Genomic DNA, 22,515 nt, shown 5'->3' with positions numbered 1-22,515 from the left:
GAAGAGATAGCATGGCCAGGTTAGTCAGAAGAGATAGCATGGCCAGGTTAGTCAGAAGAGATAGCATGGCCAGGTTAGTCAGAAGAGATAACAAGGCCAGGTTAGTCAGAAGAGATAGCATGGCCAGGTTAGTCAGAAGAGATAGCAAGGCCAGGTTAGTCAGAAGAGATAGCAAGGCCAGGTTAGTCAGAAGAGATAGCATGTCCATGTTAGTCAGAAGAGATAGCAAGGCCAGGTTAGTCAGAAGAGATAGCATGGCCAGGTTAGTCAGAAGAGATAGCATGGCCAGGTTAGTCAGAAGAGATAGCAAGGCCAGTTAGTCAGAAGAGATAGCATGTCCAGGTTAGTCAGGTTAGTATATCACTGTGTCTTGTTATTGTCTCAGTCTTTATTGTCTCAGTCTTTAGGTCTATATATCATTGTGTCTTATTGTCTCGGCCTTTAGGTCTATATATCACTGTGTCTTGTTATTGTCTCAGTCTTTAGGTCTATATATCACTGTGTCTTCTTATTGTCTCTGCCTTTAGGTCTGTATATCACTGTGTCTTGTTATTGTCTCAGTCTTTAGGTCTATATATCACTGTGTCTTCTGGCCAGGTTAGTCAGAAGAGATAGCATGGCCAGGTTAGTCAGAAGAGATAGCATGGCCAGGTTAGTCAGAAGAGATAGCATGTCCAGGTTAGTCAGAAGAGATAGCAAGGCCAGGTTAGTCAGAAGAGATAGCATGTCCAGGTTAGTCAGAAGAGATAGCATGTCCAGGTTAGTCAGAAGAGATAGCAAGGCCAGGTTAGTCAGAAGAGATAGCATGGCCAGGTTAGTCAGAAGAGGTAGCATGGCCAGGTTAGTCAGAAGAGATAGCATGGCCAGGTTAGTCAGAAGAGATAGCAAGGCCAGGTTAGTCAGAAGAGATAGCATGGCCAGGTTAGTCAGAAGAGATAGCAAGGCCAGGTTAGTCATAAGAGATAGCAAGGCCAGGTTAGTCAGAAGAGATAGCATGTCCATGTTAGTCAGAAGAGATAGCAAGGCCAGGTTAGTCAGAAGAGATAGCATGGCCAGGTTAGTCAGAAGAGATAGCATGGCCAGGTTAGTCAGAAGAGATAGCATGGCCAGGTTAGTCAGAAGAGATAGCATGGCCAGGTTAGTCAGAAGAGATAGCAAGGCCAGTTAGTCAGAAGAGATAGCATGGCCAGGTTAGTCAGAAGAGATAGCATGTCCAGGTTAGTCAGAAGAGATAGCATGGCCAGGTTAGTCAGAAGAGATAGCATGTCCAGGTTAGTCAGAAGAGATAGCATGTCCAGGTTAGTCAGAAGAGATAGCATGTCCAGGTTAGTCAGAAGAGATAGCATGGCCAGGTTAGTCAGAAGAGATAGCAAGGCCAGGTTAGTCAGAAGAGATAACAAGGCCAGGTTAGTCAGAAGAGATAACAAGGCATTGTTGACATTGAGTATGACATTGTTGCCGCCCGTGCTATTCAAAGCAAGGGAAGTCAGTGAGCATTTGGCCTCCCTTGATGAAAAATAACTAAAATAATAACCTTTCAGCATTGAGCTAAACTGAGTGAACTCAGCTGGGATTGGTCCTGGCGCACCAAAAAAAGTGTCAAGGGGAAGCCATTTTGGATTTGGCTTCACATCAATCACATCACATCAAAAGCAGGATGTAATTTACAGAAAAAAAACTGAATAGTTGCATCTCGTTGTGTTGTTGTACTTCGGTAGCTAGCTAGCTAAAATCATCCCTTTCCTAAATTAGCAATAGATGGAGATTGGGATTTGGACTCTTGGTTTAACCTAATTCACCATACTGGCCAATGAGTACAACGGTAATGACGATCCAACCATAAATGCATACATTGTTGTGCCCCTGACCTGAAAGGACGGACGTTCAATATGTAGCTAGATGTAGTATGCTAATGTTAACTAGCTGGCTCATTGTTGCCCATGAATGGAAGTCAGGCCAGCGAGCAAGTATTGTATCCAGGTAGCCAGGGACAACACATATAAAAACCTGTACTGTATGACAGAGTCATCGACCGTTTAGACAACATGAAGGAGAGGGGGATGACATTGGTGTTAGAGACAACATGAACGAGAGGGGGATGCCATTGGTGTTAGAGACAACATGAACGAGAGGGGGATGTCACTGGTGTTAGAGACAACATGAACGAGAGGAGGATGCCATTGGTGTTAGAGACAACATGAACGAGAGGGGGATGCCATTGGTGTTAGAGACAACATGAAGGAGAGGGGGATGCCATTGGTGTTAGACACACACACACACACACACATCATATTTAGTTGACTGGACTAAATTGTTTTTGGTGTCTTTTAGTTGTCACTGTATTAGACTAAGTAGAGGTGATTTGATGATGTTGAAGTTGAAATGGTGCTGGAATAGTGGAGGCTGCTCCTGTTTTCTTTGTGACTTGCAGTAACTCTCTGTGGTTCTAAATCAGTAGTAGTTTAGTGGTCCGAAAATGTCTGAAACATTAACTTGCTTGACCTGCTGTAGGCCATATAACTATTAGTTACATGCAATATGTTTTGTGGACTTCACTGGACAGAGGTTCCTCTCCGGTTTTGTGGTTGAATTTATTCTGCCACTGTGTCTTATTGTCTCGGCCTTTAGGTCTGTATATCACTGTGTCTTCTTATTGTCTCTGCCTTTAGGCCTCTATATCACTGTGTCTTATTGTCTCTGCCTTTAGGCCTCTATATCACTGTGTCTTATTGTCTCTGCCTTTAGGCCTCTATATCACTGTGTCTTATTGTCTCTGCCTTTAGGTCTCTATATCACTGTGTCTCAGCCTTTAGGCCTCTATATCACTGTGTCTTATTGTCTCTGCCTTTAGGTCTATATATCACTGTGTCTTATTGTCTCGGCCTTTAGGTCTATATATCACTGTGTCTTCTTATTGTCTCTGCCTTTAGGCCTCTATATCACTGTGTCTTCTTATTGTCTCTGCCTTTAGGCCTCTATATCACTGTGTCTTATTGTCTCTGCCTTTAGGTCTCTATATCACTGTGTCTTATTGTCTCTGCCTTTAGGCCTCTATATCACTGTGTCTTATTGTCTCAGCCTTTAGGTCTATATATCACTGTGTCTTATTGTCTCTGCCTTTAGGCCTCTATATCACTGTGTCTTATTGTCTCTGCCTTTAGGTCTCTATATCACTGTGTCTTATCGTCTCTGCCTTTAGGTCTATATATCACTGTGTCTTATTGTCTCTGCCTTTAGGCCTCTATATCACTGTGTCTTATTGTCTCTGCCTTTAGGTCTATATATCACTGTGTCTTATCGTCTCTGCCTTTAGGTCTATATATCACTGTGTCTTATTGTCTCTGCCTTTAGGTCTATATATCACTGTGTCTTATCGTCTCTGCCTTTAGGTCTCTATATCACTGTGTCTTATTGTCTCTGCCTTTAGGCCTCTATATCACTGTGTCTTATTGTCTCTGCCTATAGGCCTCTATATCACTGTGTCTTATTGTCTCTGCCTTTAGGTCTATATATCACTGTGTCTTATCGTCTCTGCCTTTAGGTCTATATATCACTGTGTCTTATCGTCTCTGCCTTTAGGTCTATATATCACTGTGTCTTATTGTCTCTGCCTTTAGGTCTATATATCACTGTGTCTTATCGTCTCTGCCTTTAGGTCTCTATATCACTGTGTCTTATTGTCTCTGCCTTTAGGCCTCTATATCACTGTGTCTTATTGTCTCTGCCTATAGGCCTCTATATCACTGTGTCTTATTGTCTCTGCCTTTAGGTCTATATATCACTGTGTCTTCTTATTGTCTCAGCCTTTAGGTCTATATATCACTGTGTCTTATTGTCTCAGCCTTTAGGTCTGTATATCACTGTGTCTTATTGTCTCTGCCTTTAGGTCTATATATCACTGTGTCTTATTGTCTCAGCCTTTAGGTCTATATATCACTGTGTCTTATTGTCTCTGCCTTTAGGTCTATATATCACTGTGTCTTATTGTCTCAGCCTTTAGGTCTATATATCACTGTGTCTTATTGTCTCTGCCTTTAGGTCTATATATCACTGTGTCTCTGCCTTTAGGTCTATATATCACTGTGTCTTATTGTCTCTGCCTTTAGGTCTATATATCACTGTGTCTTATTGTCTCAGCCTTTAGGTCTGTATATCACTGTGTCTTATTGTCTCTGCCTTTAGGTCTATATATCACTGTGTCTTATTGTCTCAGCCTTTAGGTCTATATATCACTGTGTCTTATTGTCTCTGCCTTTAGGTCTATATATCACTGTGTCTTATTGTCTCAGCCTTTAGGTCTGTATATCATTGTGTCTTATTGTCTCTGCCTTTAGTCCTCTATATCACTGTGTCTTATTGTCTCTGCCTTTAGGTCTATATATCACTGTGTCTTATTGTCTCGGCCTTTAGGTCTATGTATCACTGTGTCTTATTGTCTCGGCCTTTAGGTCTATATATCACTGTGTCTTATCGTCTCTGCCTTTAGGCCTCTATATCACTGTGTCTTATTGTCTCAGCCTTTAGGTCTGTATATCACTGTGTCTTATTGTCTCTGCCTTTAGGTCTATATATCACTGTGTCTTATTGTCTCTGCCTTTAGGGCTCTATATCACTGTGTCTTATTGTCTCTGCCTTTAGGTCTATATATCACTGTGTCTTATTGTCTCGGCCTTTAGGTCTATATATCACTGTGTCTTATTGTCTCTGCCTTTAGGGCTCTATATCACTGTGTCTTATTGTCTCTGCCTTTAGGTCTATATATCACTGTGTCTTATTGTCTCTGCCTTTAGGTCTATATATCACTGTGTCTTATTGTCTCTGCCTTTAGGGCTCTATATCACTGTGTCTTATTGTCTCTGCCTTTAGGTCTATATATCACTGTGTCTTATTGTCTCTGCCTTTAGGTCTATATATCACTGTGTCTTATCGTCTCTGCCTTTAGGCCTCTATATCACTGTGTCTTATTGTCTCAGCCTTTAGGTCTGTATATCACTGTGTCTTATTGTCTCTGCCTTTAGGTCTATATATCACTGTGTCTTATTGTCTCTGCCTTTAGGGCTCTATATCACTGTGTCTTATTGTCTCTGCCTTTAGGTCTATATATCACTGTGTCTTATTGTCTCTGCCTTTAGGTCTATATATCACTGTGTCTTATTGTCTCTGCCTTTAGGCCTGTATATCACTGTGTCTTCTTATCGTCTCAGCCTTTAGGTCTATATATCACAGTGTCTCTGCCTTTAGTCCTATATATCACTGTGTCTTATTGTCTCTGCCTTTAGGTCTATATATCACTGTGTCTTATTGTCTCTGCCTATAGGCCTCTATATCACTGTGTCTTATTGTCTCTGCCTTTAGGCCTGTATATCACTGTGTCTTCTTATCGTCTCAGCCTTTAGGTCTATATATCACAGTGTCTCTGCCTTTAGTCCTCTATATCACTGTGTCTTATTGTCTCTGCCTTTAGGTCTATATATCACTGTGTCTTCTTATTGTCTCGGCCTTTAGTCCTATATATCACTGTGTCTTATTGTCTCTGCCTTTAGGTCTATATATCACTGTGTCTTATTGTCTCAGCCTTTAGGTCTATATATCACTGTGTCTTATTGTCTCGGCCTTTAGGTCTATATATCACTGTGTCTTATTGTCTCAGCCTTTAGGTCTATATATCACTGTGTCTTATTGTCTCTGCCTTTAGGCCTATATATCACTGTGTCTTATTGTCTCAGCCTTTAGGTCTATATACCACTGTGTCTCTGCCTTTAGGTCTATATATCACTGTGTCTTATTGTCTCAGCCTTTAGGTCTATATATCACTGTGTCTCTGCCTTTAGGTCTGTATGTCACTGTGTCTTATTGTCTCAGCCTTTAGGTCTATATATCACTGTGTCTTATTGTCTCAGCCTTTAGGTCTATATATCACTGTGTCTTCTTATTGTCTCAGCCTTTAGGTCTATATATCACTGTGTCTCTGCCTTTAGGTCTATATATCACTGTGTCTTATTGTCTCTGCCTTTAGGTCTATATATCACTGTGTCTTATTGTCTCGGCCTTTAGGTCTATATATCACTGTGTCTTCTTATTGTCTCGGCCTTTAGGTCTATATATCACTGTGTCTTCTTATTGTCTCGGCCTTTAGGTCTATGTATCACTGTGTCTTATTGTCTCGGCCTTTAGGTCTATATATCACTGTGTCTTATTGTCTCTGCCTTTAGGTCTATATATCACTGTGTCTTATTGTCTCTGCCTTTAGGCCTGTATATCACTGTGTCTTCTTATCGTCTCAGCCTTTAGGTCTATATATCACAGTGTCTCTGCCTTTAGTCCTATATATCACTGTGTCTTATTGTCTCTGCCTTTAGGTCTATATATCACTGTGTCTTATTGTCTCTGCCTATAGGCCTCTATATCACTGTGTCTTATTGTCTCTGCCTTTAGGCCTGTATATCACTGTGTCTTCTTATCGTCTCAGCCTTTAGGTCTATATATCACAGTGTCTCTGCCTTTAGTCCTCTATATCACTGTGTCTTATTGTCTCTGCCTTTAGGTCTATATATCACTGTGTCTTCTTATTGTCTCGGCCTTTAGTCCTATATATCACTGTGTCTTATTGTCTCTGCCTTTAGGTCTATATATCACTGTGTCTTATTGTCTCAGCCTTTAGGTCTATATATCACTGTGTCTTATTGTCTCGGCCTTTAGGTCTATATATCACTGTGTCTTATTGTCTCAGCCTTTAGGTCTATATATCACTGTGTCTTATTGTATCTGCCTTTAGGCCTATATATCACTGTGTCTTATTGTCTCAGCCTTTAGGTCTATATACCACTGTGTCTCTGCCTTTAGGTCTATATATCACTGTGTCTTATTGTCTCAGCCTTTAGGTCTATATATCACTGTGTCTCTGCCTTTAGGTCTGTATGTCACTGTGTCTTATTGTCTCAGCCTTTAGGTCTATATATCACTGTGTCTTATTGTCTCAGCCTTTAGGTCTATATATCACTGTGTCTTCTTATTGTCTCAGCCTTTAGGTCTATATATCACTGTGTCTCTGCCTTTAGGTCTATATATCACTGTGTCTTATTGTCTCTGCCTTTAGGTCTATATATCACTGTGTCTTCTTATTGTCTCGGCCTTTAGGTCTATATATCACTGTGTCTTCTTATTGTCTCTGCCTTTAGGTCTATATATCTCTGTGTCTTATTGTCTCTGCCTTTAGGCCTATATATCACTGTGTCTTATTGTCTCGGCCTTTAGGCCTCTATATCACTGTGTCTTATTGTCTCAGCCTTTAGGTCTATATATCACTGTGTCTTATTGTCTCTGCCTTTAGGCCTGTATATCACTGTGTCTTCTTATCGTCTCAGCCTTTAGGTCTATATATCACTGTGTCTCTGCCTTTAGGTCTGTATGTCACTGTGTCTTATTGTCTCAGCCTTTAGGTCTATATATCACTGTGTCTTATTGTCTCAGCCTTTAGGTCTATATATCACTGTGTCTTATTGTCTCGGCCTTTAGGCCTCTATATCACTGTGTCTTATTGTCTCAGCCTTTAGGTCTATATATCACTGTGTCTTATTGTCTCTGCCTTTAGGCCTGTATATCACTGTGTCTTCTTATCGTCTCAGCCTTTAGGTCTATATATCACTGTGTCTCTGCCTTTAGGTCTGTATATCACTGTGTCTTATTGTCTCAGCCTTTAGGCCTGTATATCACTGTGTCTTATTGTCTCAGCCTTTAGGTCTATATATCACTGTGTCTTATTGTCTCTGCCTTTAGGCCTGTATATCACTGTGTCTTCTTATCGTCTCAGCCTTTAGGTCTATATATCACTGTGTCTCTGCCTTTAGGTCTGTATGTCACTGTGTCTTATTGTCTCAGCCTTTAGGTCTATATATCACTGTGTCTTATTGTCTCAGCCTTTAGGTCTATATATCACTGTGTCTTATTGTCTCAGCCTTTAGGTCTATATATCACTGTGTCTTCTTATTGTCTCAGCCTTTAGGCCTGTATATCACTGTGTCTTATTGTCTCTGCCTTTAGGTCTATATATCACTGTTGCAAGGCATATAAACTAACAGGTTGCAGAGCAAACAACTCAATTATCACAACACATAGGTTGTAATATGGCAAAAAAAATTCACTGTGGCTACCCCACTGAATTTACACAAACCCTGCTACTGAACCTAGTTCATTTGAATTAATTCATTAAATTAGTTAATTAACACTGCTACTTAAGGTACTTCAACAGTTCTACTATCTCACCATCCAGCCCAGCCAGAGAGCTGTAGTCCTGAGGAACCTTCTTCTTCTGTTGTTGTAGTTGTAACCGTATCTTCTTCTGTTGTTGCTGTTGCCTGGCCGTATCCTGCTCTGTCAGACTGTAGTCCTCCACATAGTCCAGAGGCAGTTCCAGGTCCTCGTAGTAGGGCGAGGCCGGAAGTGCTGCTGCCCCCCTGTGGCGGAACGAGGGCTGTGCAGGGGAAGAGGACAGATAGAGGGAGATGACGTCCTGCAGCAGTTGACGGTCTCTCTCTCTCTGTTTGGCCTGTTGGGATCTAGAGGAGGAGGGGTGGGGCCCTGGGTAGACTCCTCCTCCCTGGTGGAGGGAGCGCTCTACATCTTCCTGGTATCTGTGCTGTAAAACACAGAGAGAGAAAACACACATGGTTTTACGGATGAGGACACATGTTCTATTGTGTGTGTGTGTGTGTGTGTGTGTGTGTGTGTGTGTGTGTGTGTGTGTGTGTGTGTGTGTATGTGTGTGTGTGTGTACTAATTCACTTTAATGTCCTAACATTTCACCTTAATGTTCTGACATTTCACCTTAATGTCCTGAGAAGGGGTTAGGGTTTTTGGTGTTAAGATTAGGTTAAGGGTTAGGGTTTTTGGTGTTAAGATTAGGTTAAGGGTTAGGGTTTTTGGTGTTAAGATTAGGTTAGGGGTTAGGGTTTTTGGTGTTAAGATTAGGTTAAGGGTTAGGGTTTTTGGTGTTAAGATTAGGTTAGGGGTTAGGGTTTTTGGTGTTAAGATTAGGTTAGGGGTTAGGGTTTTTGGTGTTAAGATTAGGTTAAGGGTTAGGGTTTTTGGTGTTAAGATTAGGTTAGGGGTTAGGGTTTTTGGTGTTAAGATTAGGTTAGGGGTTAGGGTTTTTGGTGTTAAGATTAGGTTAGGGGTTAGGGTTTTTGGTGTTAAGATTAGGTTAGGGGTTAGGGTTTTTGGTGTTAAGATTAGGTTAGGGGTTAGGGTTTTTGGTGTTAAGATTAGGTTAAGGGTTAGGGTTTTTGGTGTTAAGATTAGGTTAGGGGTTAGGGTTTTTGGTGTTAAGATTAGGATAGGGGTTAGGGTTTTTGGTGTTAAGATTAGGTTAGGGGTTAGGGTTTTTGGTGTTAAGATTAGGTTAAGGGTTAGGGTTTTTGGTGTTAAGATTAGGTTAAGGGTTAGGGTTTTTGGTGTTAAGATTAGGTTAAGGGTTAGGGTTTTTGGTGTTAAGATTAGGTTAGGGGTTAGGGTTTTTGGTGTTAAGATTAGGTTAAGGGTTAGGGTTTTTGATGTTAAGATTAGGTTAAGGGTTAGGGTTTTTGGTGTTAAGATTAGGTTAGGGGTTAGGGTTTTTGGTGTTAAGATTAGGTTAGGGGTTAGGGTTTTTGGTGTTAAGATTAGGTTAGGGGTTAGGGTTTTTGGTGTTAAGATTAGGTTAGGGGTTAGGGTTTTTGGTGTTAAGATTAGGTTAGGGGTTAGGGTTTTTGGTGTTAAGATTAGGTTAGGGGTTAGGGTTTTTGGTGTTAAGATTAGGTTAAGGGTTAGGGTTTTTGGTGTTAAGATTAGGTTAGGGGTTAGGGTTTTTGGTGTTAAGATTAGGATAGGGGTTAGGGTTTTTGGTGTTAAGATTAGGTTAGGGGTTAGGGTTTTTGGTGTTAAGATTAGGTTAAGGGTTAGGGTTTTTGGTGTTAAGATTAGGTTAAGGGTTAGGGTTTTTGGTGTTAAGATTAGGTTAGGGGTTAGGGTTTTTGGTGTTAAGATTAGGTTAAGGGTTAGGGTTTTTGGTGTTAAGATTAGGTTAAGGGTTAGGGTTTTTGGTGTTAAGATTAGGTTAGGGGTTAGGGTTTTTGGTGTTAAGATTAGGTTAGGGGTTAGGGTTTTTGGTGTTAAGATTAGGTTAGGGGTTAGGGTTTTTGGTGTTAAGATTAGGTTAGGGGTTAGGGTTTTTGGTGTTAAGATTAGGTTAGGGGTTAGGGTTTTTGGTGTTAAGATTAGGTTAGGGGTTAGGGTTTTTGGTGTTAAGATTAGGTTAAGGGTTAGGGTTTTTGGTGTTAAGATTAGGTTAGGGGTTAGGGTTTTTGGTGTTAAGATTAGGTTAGGGGTTAGGGTTTTTGGTGTTAAGATTAGGTTAGGGGTTAGGGTTTTTGGTGATAAGATTAGGTTAAGGATTAGTGTTTTTGGTGTTAAGATTAGGTTAAGGGTTAGGGTTTTGGTGTTAAGATTAGGTTAGGGGTTAGGGTTTTTGGTGTTAAGATTAGGTTAGGGGTTAGGGTTTTTGGTGTTAAGATTAGGTTAAGGGTTAGGGTTTTTGGTGTTAAGATTAGGTTAGGGGTTAGGGTTTTTGGTGTTAAGATTAGGTTAAGGGTTAGGGTTTTTGGTGTTAAGATTAGGTTAGGGGTTAGGGTTTTTGGTGTTAAGATTAGGTTAAGGGTTAGGGTTTTTGGTGTTAAGATTAGGTTAAGGGTTAGGGTTTTTGGTGTTAAGATTAGGTTAGGGGTTAGGGTTTTTGGTGTTAAGATTAGGTTAGGGGTTAGGGTTTTTGGTGTTAAGATTAGGTTAGGGGTTAGGGTTTTTGGTGTTAAGATTAGGTTAGGGGTTAGGGTTTTTGGTGTTAAGATTAGGTTAGGGGTTAGGGTTTTTGGTGTTAAGATTAGGTTAGGGGTTAGGGTTTTTGGTGTTAAGATTAGGTTAAGGGTTAGGGTTTTTGGTGTTAAGATTAGGTTAGGGGTTAGGGTTTTTGGTGTTAAGATTAGGTTAGGGGTGAGGGTTTTTGGTGTTAAGATTAGGTTAGGGGTTAGGGTTTTTGGTGTTAAGATTAGGTTAAGGGTTAGGGTTTTTGGTGTTAAGATTAGGTTAAGGGTTAGGGTTTTGGTGTTAAGATTAGGTTAGGGGTTAGGGTTTTTGGTGTTAAGATTAGGTTAGGGGTTAGGGTTTTTGGTGTTAAGATTAGGTTAAGGGTTAGGGTTTTTGGTGTTAAGATTAGGTTAAGGGTTAGGGTTTTTGGTGTTAAGATTAGGTTAAGGGTTAGGGTTTTTGGTGTTAAGATTAGGTTAGGGGTTAGGGTTTTTGGTGTTAAGATTAGGTTAGGGGTTAGGGTTTTTGGTGTTAAGATTAGGTTAGGGGTTAGGGTTTTTGGTGTTAAGATTAGGTTAAGGGTTAGGGTTTTTGGTGTTAAGATTAGGTTAGGGGTTAGGGTTTTTGGTGTTAAGATTAGGTTAGGGGTTAGGGTTTTTGGTGTTAAGATTAGGTTAGGGGTTAGGGTTTTTGGTGTTAAGATTAGGTTAGGGGTTAGGGTTTTTGGTGTTAAAATTAGGTTAGGGGTTAGGGTTTTTGGTGTTAAGATTAGGTTAGGGGTTAGGGTTTTTGGTGTTAAGATTAGGTTAGGGGTTAGGGTTTTTGGTGTTAGGTTAAGGGTTAGGGTTTTTGGTGTTAAGATTAGGTTAGGGGTTAGGGTTTTTGGTGTTAAAATTAGGTTAGGGGTTAGGGTTTTTGGTGTTAAAATTAGGTTAAGGGTTAGGGTTTTTGGTGTTAAGATTAGGTTAGGGGTTAGGGTTTTTGGTGTTAAGATTAGGTTAGGGGTTAGGGTTTTTGGTGTTAAGATTAGGTTAAGGGTTAGGGTTTTTGGTGTTAAGATTAGGTTAGGGGTTAGGGTTTTTGGTGTTAAGATTAGGTTAAGGGTTAGGGTTTTTGGTGTTAAGATTAGGTTAGGGGTTAGGGTTTTTGGTGTTAAGATTAGGTTAGGGGAAAAAAATATTTTTAATGGTGATTTTTTTTTTACAAAAAGTCCTGACATTTCATGAAAACACAGCTGTGTGTGTATGCGTGTCTGTGTGTATGTTTGCGTCTGTGTGTGTGTGTCTGTGTGTACGTGCTAATGTGCACGGCTTACAGTACCTGTTGATAAGTATAGGGGTCCATGGGAGAGGTCTGCATGCGGAGGGGGAACTGGGCATGGTCTACTATCATGTAGTCCTGGTGGCTGTCAGCCTGACTGGGGTATCCTCCCTGATTGGAGGAGCTGCTGGGGTATCCTCCCCGATTGGAGGAGCTGCTGGGGTATCCTCCCCGATTGGAGGAGCTGCTGGGGTATCCTCCCTGATTGGAGGAGCTGCTGGGGTATCCTCCCTGATTGGAGGAGCTGCTGGGGTATCCTCCCTGCTTGGAGGAGCTGCTGGGGTATCCTCCCTGATTGGAGGAGCTGCTGGGGTATCCTCCCTGATTGGAGGAGCTGCTGGGGTATCCTCCCTGATTGGAGGAGCTCTGCTTGGGTCTGAGAGGAAGGACAAGGAAGATGATTTTGTATATTTTGGGCAGTTCTAAGCGTAACATTGCATGTTTACTCCACTAACTTGCTTTCTTTCATTAGGTTTATTTGACAGGAACAATAAACACCCCCATTTTGTGAATATGCTAGATTTAGCCCGGCTAATTTTCATCTGGGCAAGTACAATTACACAGAGGCACGATAAGATGATGGATCGATAAGAGGAAAAGACCCATTACTTGTCTAACTCCACTGTTAGATTCTGTAAATGTGTAATATTCCTTACTGTGAGGAAGAGGTCTTGGAGGGTCTCGGGGTGTGAGGAACTCTGCTCAGCTCTTTGGTAACAATGTACTGGGTGATGTCATCTTGCCAGGACAGACCTACACACCAAACACACAGACCATTTATATTTTATAATGATGCCCACTAAATTTAGGTATTTTGGTATTTCATTAGGATCCCCATTAACTGTTGCAAAAGCAACATATACTCTTCCTGGGGTCACGAAACATGACATAATACAGAACACATAGACAAGAACAGCGCAAGGACGTAACTACATACAAGTAGTCTACATATCAATACATACACACCAACTGTCTAGGTCAAATAGGAGAGAGGCGTTGTGCCGTGAGGTGTTGCTTTATCTGTTTTTTTAAAACCCGGTTTGCTGTTTATTTGAGCCATATGAGATGGAAGGAAGTTCCATGCAATAATGCTGTATGTTTGCTTTCTTGAAGTTGTTCTGGATTTGGGGACTGTGAAAAGACCCCTGGTGGCATGTCTGGTGGGGTAAGTGTGTTCTGGACCTGGGGACTGTGAAAAGACCCCTGGTGGCATGTCTGGTGGGGTAAGTGTGTTCTGGACCTGGGGACTGTGAAAAGAACCCTGGTGGCATGTCTGGTGGGGTAAGTGTGTTCTGGACCTGGGGACTGTGAAAAGACCCCTGGTGGCATATCTGGTGGGGTAAGTGTGTTCTGGACCTGGGGACTGTGAAAAGACCCCTGGTCTGGTGGGGTAAGTGTGTTCTGGACCTGGGGACTGTGAAAAGACCCCTGGTGGCATGTCTGGTGGGGTAAGTGTGTTCTGGACCTGGGGACTGTGAAAAGACCCCTGGTGGCATGTCTGGTGGGGTAAGTGTGTTCTGGACCTGGGGACTGTGAAAAGACCCCTGGTGGCATGTCTGGTGGGGTAAGTGTGTTCTGGACCTGGGGACTGTGAAAAGACCCCTGGTGGCATGTCTGGTGGGGTAAGTGTGTTCTGGACCTGGGGACTGTGAAAAGACCCCTGGTGGCATGTCTGGTGGGGTAAGTGTGTGTATCAGAGCTGTGTGTAAGTTGACTATTACATTTTTGGGGGGATTTTCAACACATTAATGTTTCTTATAAAAATATAAGTGATGCAGTCAGTCTCTCCTAAACTCTTAGCCAAGAGAGACTGGCATGCATAGTATTTATATCAGCCCTCTGAGTAACGACTTTCGTCGTCGGATGAGGAAGAGTAGTCGAACCAAAGCTCAGCGTAGTAAGTGTTCATGTTTCTTTATCGAACTGAACACAAAATACAAAATAACAAGAGAATAAATGAAACCGAAACAGTCCTGTAAGGTGCAAACACTGATACAGAAAATAACTACCCACAAAACCCCTGTGGGGAAAAGATACCTAAGTATGGTTCCCAATCAGAGACAACGATCGACAGCTGTCCCTGATTGAGAACCAGACCAGGCCAAAACATAGAAAATGTAACATAGAATGCCCACCCAAATCACACCCTGACCAAACCAAAAATAGAGACCTAAAAAGCTCTCTACGGTCAGGGCGTGACACTCTGATTACAATGAAGAGCAAGACGTGCCGCTCTGATCTGGGTCAGCTGCAGCTTAACTACGTCTTTCCTTGAAGCACTGGACCACACGACTGGACAATAATCAAGATTAGACAAAACTAGAGCCTGCAGGGCATGCTTTTTGGAATGCAGTATCAAAAAAGCAGAGCATCTCTTTATCACAGACAGACCTCTCCTCATCTTTACAACCACTGAATCTATATGTTTTGACCATGACAGTTTACAATCTAAGGTAACGCTAATTAGTTTAGTCTCCTCACCTTGTTCAACAGCCAAACCATTCACAACCAGATTCAGCTGATATCTAGAACTTAGGGAATGATTTGTACCAAACACAACGCTCTTATTTTTAGAGATGTTCAGGACCAGTTTATTACTGGCCACCCATTCCAAAAACAGACTGCAACTCTTTGTTAAGGGTTTTCAGTGACTTCATTAGCTGTGGTTGCTGATGTGTATATGGTTGAATCAGCAGCATACATGGACACACATGCTTTGTTTAATGCCAGTGGCAGGTCATTGGTAAAAATAGAAAAGAGTAGAGGGCCTAGAGAGCTGCCCTGCAGTACACCACATTTTTACATGTTTGACATTAGAGAAGCTTCAATTAAAGAAAACCCTTTGAGTTCTATTAGATAGATAGCCCTGAATCCACAATATGGTTGAAAAGCAATAACACATACACTATCGGTCAAAAGTTTTAGAACACCTACTCATTCATGGGCTTTTCTTTATATTTTACTATTTTCTACATTGTAGAATAATAGTGAAGACATCAAAAGTATGAAAAAACATATGGAATCATGAAGAAAACAAATAATGTGTTAAACAAATCAAAATATATTTAACATTTGAGATTCTTCCAATCAAATCAAACTTAATTTGTCACGTGCGCGAAATACAACAAGTGTAGAGCTTACCATAAAATGCTTACTTACAAGCCCTTAACCAACAGTGCAGTTCAAGAAAGAGTTAAGAAAATATTTACCAAATAAACTAAAGTAAAAGATTATAAAAAGTAACACAATAAAATAAAGAGGCCATATACAGGGTTACCGATAACGAGTCAATGTGCGAGGGTACAGGATAGAGGTAATATGTACATGTAGGAAGGGGTGAAGTGACTGTGCATAGATAATAAACAGCGAGTAGCAGCAGTGTACAAAAAAGAGAGGGGTGTGTGTGTTAGAGTGTTGACTCACCCTGCAGTGTGTTAGAGTGTTGACTCACCATGCAGTGTGTTATAGTGTTGACTCACCCTGCAGTGTGTTAGAGTGTTGACTCACCCTGCAGTGTGTTAGAGTGTTGACTCACCATGCAGTGTGTTAGAGTGTTGACTCACCATGCATTGTGTTATAGTGTTGACTCACCCTGCAGTGTGTTAGAGTGTTGACTCACCCTGCATTGTGTTATAGTGTTGACTCACCCTGCAGTGTGTTAGAGTGTTGACTCACCATGCGGGGTGTTAGAGTGTTGACTCACCCTGCAGTGTGTTAGAGTGTTGACTCACCCTGCAGTGTGTTAGAGTGTTGACTCACCCTGCAGTGTGTTATAGTGTTGACTCACCCTGCAGTGTGTTAGAGTGTTGACTCACCCTGCAGTGTGTTATACTGTTGACTCACCCTGCAGTGTGTTAGAGTGTTGACTCACCCTGCAGTGTGTTATAGTGTTGACTCACTCTGCAGTGTGTTAGTGTGTTGACTCACCCTGCAGTGTGTTAGTGTTGACTCACCCTGCCGTGTGTTAATGTGTTGACTCACCCTGCAGTGTGTTAGTGTTGACTCACCCTGCAGTGTGTTAGAGTGTTGACTCACCCTGCAGTGTGTTAGAGTGTTGACTCACCCTGCAGTGTGTTAGAGTGTTGACTCACCATGCAGTGTGTTAGAGTGTTGACTCACCCTGCATTGTGTTATAGTGTTGACTCACCCTGCAGTGTGTTAGAGTGTTGACTCACCCTGCAGTGTGTTAGAGTGTTGACTCACCATGCAGTGTGTTATAGTGTTGACTCACCCTGCAGTGTGTTAGAGTGTTGACTCACCCTGCAGTGTGTTAGAGTGTTGACTCACCATGCAGTGTGTTAGAGTGTTGACTCACCATGCATTGTGTTATAGTGTTGACTCACCCTGCAGTGTGTTAGAGTGTTGACTCACCCTGCATTGTGTTATAGTGTTGACTCACCCTGCAGTGTGTTAGAGTGTTGACTCACCATGCAGGGTGTTAGAGTGTTGACTCACCCTGCAGTGTGTTAGAGTGTTGACTCACCCTGCAGTGTGTTAGAGTGTTGACTCACCCTGCAGTGTGTTATAGTGTTGGCTCACCCTGCAGTGTGTTAGAGTGTTGACTCACCCTGCAGTGTGTTATACTGTTGACTCACCCTGCAGTGTGTTAGAGTGTTGACTCACCATGCAGTGTGTTAGAGTGTTGACTCACCATGCATTGTGTTATAGTGTTGACTCACCCTGCAGTGTGTTAGAGTGTTGACTCACCCTGCATTGTGTTATAGTGTTGACTCACCCTGCAGTGTGTTAGAGTGTTGACTCACCATGCGGGGTGTTAGAGTGTTGACTCACCCTGCAGTGTGTTAGAGTGTTGACTCACCCTGCAGTGTGTTAGAGTGTTGACTCACCCTGCAGTGTGTTATAGTGTTGACTCACCCTGCAGTGTGTTAGAGTGTTGACTCACCCTGCAGTGTGTTATACTGTTGACTCACCCTGCAGTGTGTTAGAGTGTTGACTCACCCTGCAGTGTGTTATAGTGTTGACTCACTCTGCAGTGTGTTAGTGTGTTGACTCACCCTGCAGTGTGTTAGTGTTGACTCACCCTGCCGTGTGTTAATGTGTTGACTCACCCTGCAGTGTGTTAGTGTTGACTCACCCTGCAGTGTGTTAGAGTGTTGACTCACCCTGCAGTGTGTTAGAGTGTTGACTCACCCTGCAGTGTGTTAGAGTGTTGACTCACCATGCAGTGTGTTAGAGTGTTGACTCACCCTGCATTGTGTTATAGTGTTGACTCACCCTGCAGTGTGTTAGAGTGTTGACTCACCCTGCAGTGTGTTAGAGTGTTGACTCACCATGCAGTGTGTTATACTGTTGACTCACCCTGCAGTGTGTTAGAGAGTTGACTCACCCTGCAGTGTGTTATAGTGTTGACTCACCCTGCAGTGTGTTAGAGTGTTGACTCACCCTGCATTGTGTTATAGTGTTGACTCACCCTGCAGTGTGTTATAGTGTTGACTCACTCTGCAGTGTGTTAGTGTGTTGACTCACCCTGCAGTGTGTTAGTGTTGACTCACCCTGCCGTGTGTTAATGTGTTGACTCACCCTGCAGTGTGTTAGTGTTGACTCACCCTGCAGTGTGTTAGAGTGTTGACTCACCCTGCAGTGTGTTATAGTGTTGACTCACCCTGCAGTGTGTTAGTGTGTTGACTCACCCTGCAGTGTGTTAGTGTTGACTCACCCTGCAGTGTGTTAGAGTGTTGACTCACCCTGCAGTGTGTTAGAGTGTTGACTCACCCTGCAGTGTGTTAGAGTGTTGACTCACCATGCAGTGTGTTAGAGTGTTGACTCACCCTGCATTGTGTTATAGTGTTGACTCACCCTGCAGTGGGTTAGAGTGTTGACTCACCCTGCAGTGTGTTATAGTGTTGACTCACCCTGCAGTGTGTTAGTGTTGACTCACCCTGCAGTGTGTTAGAGTGTTGACTCACCCTGCAGTGTGTTAGAGTGTTGACTCACTATGCAGTGTGTTAGAGTGTTGACTAACCCTGCAGGGTGTTAGAGTGTTGACTCACCCTGCAGTGTGTTATACTGTTGACTCACCCTACAGTGTGTTAGAGTGTTGACTCACCATGCAGTGTGTTAGAGTGTTGACTCACCCTGCATTGTGTTATAGTGTTGACTCACCCTGCAGTGTGTTAGAGTGTTGACTCACCCTGCAGTGTGTTAGAGTGTTGACTCACCCTGCAGTGTGTTATAGTGTTGACTCACCCTGCAGTGTGTTATAATGTTGACTCACCCTGCAGTGTGTTAGTGTTGACTCACCCTGCAGTGTGTTAGAGTGTTGACTCACCATGCAGTGTGTTATAATGTTGACTCACCCTGCAGTGTGTTATACTGTTGACTCACCCTGCAGTGTGTTATAGTGTTGACTCACCCTGCAGTGTGTTAGTGTTGACTCACCCTGCAGTGTGTTAGAGTGTTGACTCACCCTGCAGTGTGTTATAGTGTTGACTCACCCTGCAGTGTGTTAGAGTGTTGACTCACCCTGCAGTGTGTTATACTGTTGACTCACCCTGCAGTGTGTTAGAGTGTTGACTCACCCTGCAGTGTGTTATAGTGTTGACTCACTCTGCAGTGTGTTAGTGTGTTGACTCACCCTGCAGTGTGTTAGTGTTGACTCACCCTGCCGTGTGTTAATGTGTTGACTCACCCTGCAGTGTGTTAGTGTTGACTCACCCTGCAGTGTGTTAGAGTGTTGACTCACCCTGCAGTGTGTTAGAGTGTTGACTCACCCTGCAGTGTGTTAGAGTGTTGACTCACCATGCAGTGTGTTAGAGTGTTGACTCACCCTGCATTGTGTTATAGTGTTGACTCACCCTGCAGTGTGTTAGAGTGTTGACTCACCCTGCAGTGTGTTAGAGTGTTGACTCACCATGCAGTGTGTTATACTGTTGACTCACCCTGCAGTGTGTTAGAGAGTTGACTCACCCTGCAGTGTGTTATAGTGTTGACTCACCCTGCAGTGTGTTAGAGTGTTGACTCACCCTGCATTGTGTTATAGTGTTGACTCACCCTGCAGTGTGTTAGAGTGTTGACTCACTCTGCAGTGTGTTAGTGTGTTGACTCACCCTGCAGTGTGTTAGTGTTGACTCACCCTGCCGTGTGTTAATGTGTTGACTCACCCTGCAGTGTGTTAGTGTTGATTCACCCTGCAGTGTGTTAGAGTGTTGACTCACCCTGCAGTGTGTTATAGTGTTGACTCACCCTGCAGTGTGTTAGAGTGTTGACTCACCCTGCATTGTGTTATAGTGTTGACTCACCCTGCAGTGTGTTAGAGTGTTGACTCACTAGGCAGTGTGTTAGTGTGTTGACTCACCCTGCAGTGTGTTAGTGTTGACTCACCCTGCAGTGTGTTAGAGTGTTGACTCACCCTGCAGTGTGTTAGAGTGTTGACTCACCCTGCAGTGTGTTAGAGTGTTGACTCACCATGCAGTGTGTTAGAGTGTTGACTCACCCTGCATTGTGTTATAGTGTTGACTCACCCTGCAGTGGGTTAGAGTGTTGACTCACCCTGCAGTGTGTTATAGTGTTGACTCACCCTGCAGTGTGTTAGTGTTGACTCACCCTGCAGTGTGTTAGAGTGTTGACTCACCATGCAGTGTGTTATAGTGTTGACTCACCCTGCAGTGTGTTAGAGTGTTGACTCACCCTGCAGTGTGTTAGAGTGTTGACTCACCATGCAGTGTGTTAGAGTGTTGACTCACCATGCATTGTGTTATAGTGTTGACTCACCCTGCAGTGTGTTAGAGTGTTGACTCACCCTGCAGTGGGTTAGAGTGTTGACTCACCCTGCAGTGTGTTATAGTGTTGACTCACCCTGCAGTGTGTTAGAGTGTTGACTCACCCTGCAGTGTGTTAGAGTGTTGACTCACCATGCAGTGTGTTATAGTGTTGACTCACCCTGCAGTGTGTTAGAGTGTTGACTCACCCTGCAGTGTGTTAGAGTGTTGACTCACCATGCAGTGTGTTAGAGTGTTGACTCACCATGCATTGTGTTATAGTGTTGACTCACCCTGCAGTGTGTTAGAGTGTTGACTCACCCTGCATTGTGTTATAGTGTTGACTCACCCTGCAGTGTGTTAGAGTGTTGACTCACCATGCAGGGTGTTAGAGTGTTGACTCACCCTGCAGTGTGTTAGAGTGTTGACTCACCCTGCAGTGTGTTAGAGTGTTGACTCACCCTGCAGTGTGTTATAGTGTTGGCTCACCCTGCAGTGTGTTAGAGTGTTGACTCACCCTGCAGTGTGTTATACTGTTGACTCACCCTGCAGTGTGTTAGAGTGTTGACTCACCATGCAGTGTGTTAGAGTGTTGACTCACCATGCATTGTGTTATAGTGTTGACTCACCCTGCAGTGTGTTAGAGTGTTGACTCACCCTGCATTGTGTTATAGTGTTGACTCACCCTGCAGTGTGTTAGAGTGTTGACTCACCATGCGGGGTGTTAGAGTGTTGACTCACCCTGCAGTGTGTTAGAGTGTTGACTCACCCTGCAGTGTGTTAGAGTGTTGACTCACCCTGCAGTGTGTTATAGTGTTGACTCACCCTGCAGTGTGTTAGAGTGTTGACTCACCCTGCAGTGTGTTATACTGTTGACTCACCCTGCAGTGTGTTAGAGTGTTGACTCACCCTGCAGTGTGTTATAGTGTTGACTCACTCTGCAGTGTGTTAGTGTGTTGACTCACCCTGCAGTGTGTTAGTGTTGACTCACCCTGCCGTGTGTTAATGTGTTGACTCACCCTGCAGTGTGTTAGTGTTGACTCACCCTGCAGTGTGTTAGAGTGTTGACTCACCCTGCAGTGTGTTAGAGTGTTGACTCACCCTGCAGTGTGTTAGAGTGTTGACTCACCATGCAGTGTGTTAGAGTGTTGACTCACCCTGCATTGTGTTATAGTGTTGACTCACCCTGCAGTGTGTTAGAGTGTTGACTCACCCTGCAGTGTGTTAGAGTGTTGACTCACCATGCAGTGTGTTATACTGTTGACTCACCCTGCAGTGTGTTAGAGAGTTGACTCACCCTGCAGTGTGTTATAGTGTTGACTCACCCTGCAGTGTGTTAGAGTGTTGACTCACCCTGCATTGTGTTATAGTGTTGACTCACCCTGCAGTGTGTTATAGTGTTGACTCACTCTGCAGTGTGTTAGTGTGTTGACTCACCCTGCAGTGTGTTAGTGTTGACTCACCCTGCCGTGTGTTAATGTGTTGACTCACCCTGCAGTGTGTTAGTGTTGACTCACCCTGCAGTGTGTTAGAGTGTTGACTCACCCTGCAGTGTGTTATAGTGTTGACTCACCCTGCAGTGTGTTAGTGTGTTGACTCACCCTGCAGTGTGTTAGTGTTGACTCACCCTGCAGTGTGTTAGAGTGTTGACTCACCCTGCAGTGTGTTAGAGTGTTGACTCACCCTGCAGTGTGTTAGAGTGTTGACTCACCATGCAGTGTGTTAGAGTGTTGACTCACCCTGCATTGTGTTATAGTGTTGACTCACCCTGCAGTGGGTTAGAGTGTTGACTCACCCTGCAGTGTGTTATAGTGTTGACTCACCCTGCAGTGTGTTAGTGTTGACTCACCCTGCAGTGTGTTAGAGTGTTGACTCACCCTGCAGTGTGTTAGAGTGTTGACTCACTATGCAGTGTGTTAGAGTGTTGACTAACCCTGCAGGGTGTTAGAGTGTTGACTCACCCTGCAGTGTGTTATACTGTTGACTCACCCTACAGTGTGTTAGAGTGTTGACTCACCATGCAGTGTGTTAGAGTGTTGACTCACCCTGCATTGTGTTAGAGTGTTGACTCACCCTGCAGTGTGTTAGAGTGTTGACTCACCCTGCAGTGTGTTAGAGTGTTGACTCACCCTGCAGTGTGTTATAGTGTTGACTCACCCTGCAGTGTGTTATAATGTTGACTCACCCTGCAGTGTGTTAGTGTTGACTCACCCTGCAGTGTGTTAGAGTGTTGACTCACCATGCAGTGTGTTATAATGTTGACTCACCCTGCAGTGTGTTATACTGTTGACTCACCCTGCAGTGTGTTATAGTGTTGACTCACCCTGCAGTGTGTTAGTGTTGACTCACCCTGCAGTGTGTTAGAGTGTTGACTCACCCTGCAGTGTGTTATAGTGTTGACTCACCCTGCAGTGTGTTAGAGTGTTGACTCACCCTGCAGTGTGTTATACTGTTGACTCACCCTGCAGTGTGTTAGAGTGTTGACTCACCCTGCAGTGTGTTATAGTGTTGACTCACTCTGCAGTGTGTTAGTGTGTTGACTCACCCTGCAGTGTGTTAGTGTTGACTCACCCTGCCGTGTGTTAATGTGTTGACTCACCCTGCAGTGTGTTAGTGTTGACTCACCCTGCAGTGTGTTAGAGTG

The 22,515-nt window shown here is 43.3% G+C and overlaps 1 protein-coding gene across 2 annotated transcripts in view; it reads right to left on the bottom strand.

The window, feature by feature from the left end:
- LOC110502189 (receptor-type tyrosine-protein phosphatase-like N) overlaps positions 1 to 22,515 on the bottom strand; it is a 90,845-nt gene that overhangs the window by 36,703 nt on the left and 31,627 nt on the right. For both annotated transcript variants that reach the window (XM_036959458.2, XM_036959457.2), the window contains exons 4-6: positions 12,810 to 12,906; positions 12,154 to 12,529; positions 8,263 to 8,635 (exon numbers count right to left, since the gene is read on the bottom strand). In XM_036959458.2, coding sequence (XP_036815353.2) covers positions 8,263 to 8,635; positions 12,154 to 12,529; positions 12,810 to 12,906 — 846 coding nt within the window. The remainder of the gene's footprint in view (positions 1 to 8,262; positions 8,636 to 12,153; positions 12,530 to 12,809; positions 12,907 to 22,515) is intronic.

This window comes from Oncorhynchus mykiss, chromosome 22 (assembly GCF_057628025.1).
Source record: "Oncorhynchus mykiss isolate SJ-2025 chromosome 22, ASM5762802v1, whole genome shotgun sequence".
Classification (NCBI taxonomy): Eukaryota; Metazoa; Chordata; class Actinopteri; order Salmoniformes; family Salmonidae; genus Oncorhynchus; species Oncorhynchus mykiss.
The sequence above is the reverse complement of the archived record's forward strand: the minus strand, read 5'-3'. Positions and strand labels throughout refer to the sequence as shown.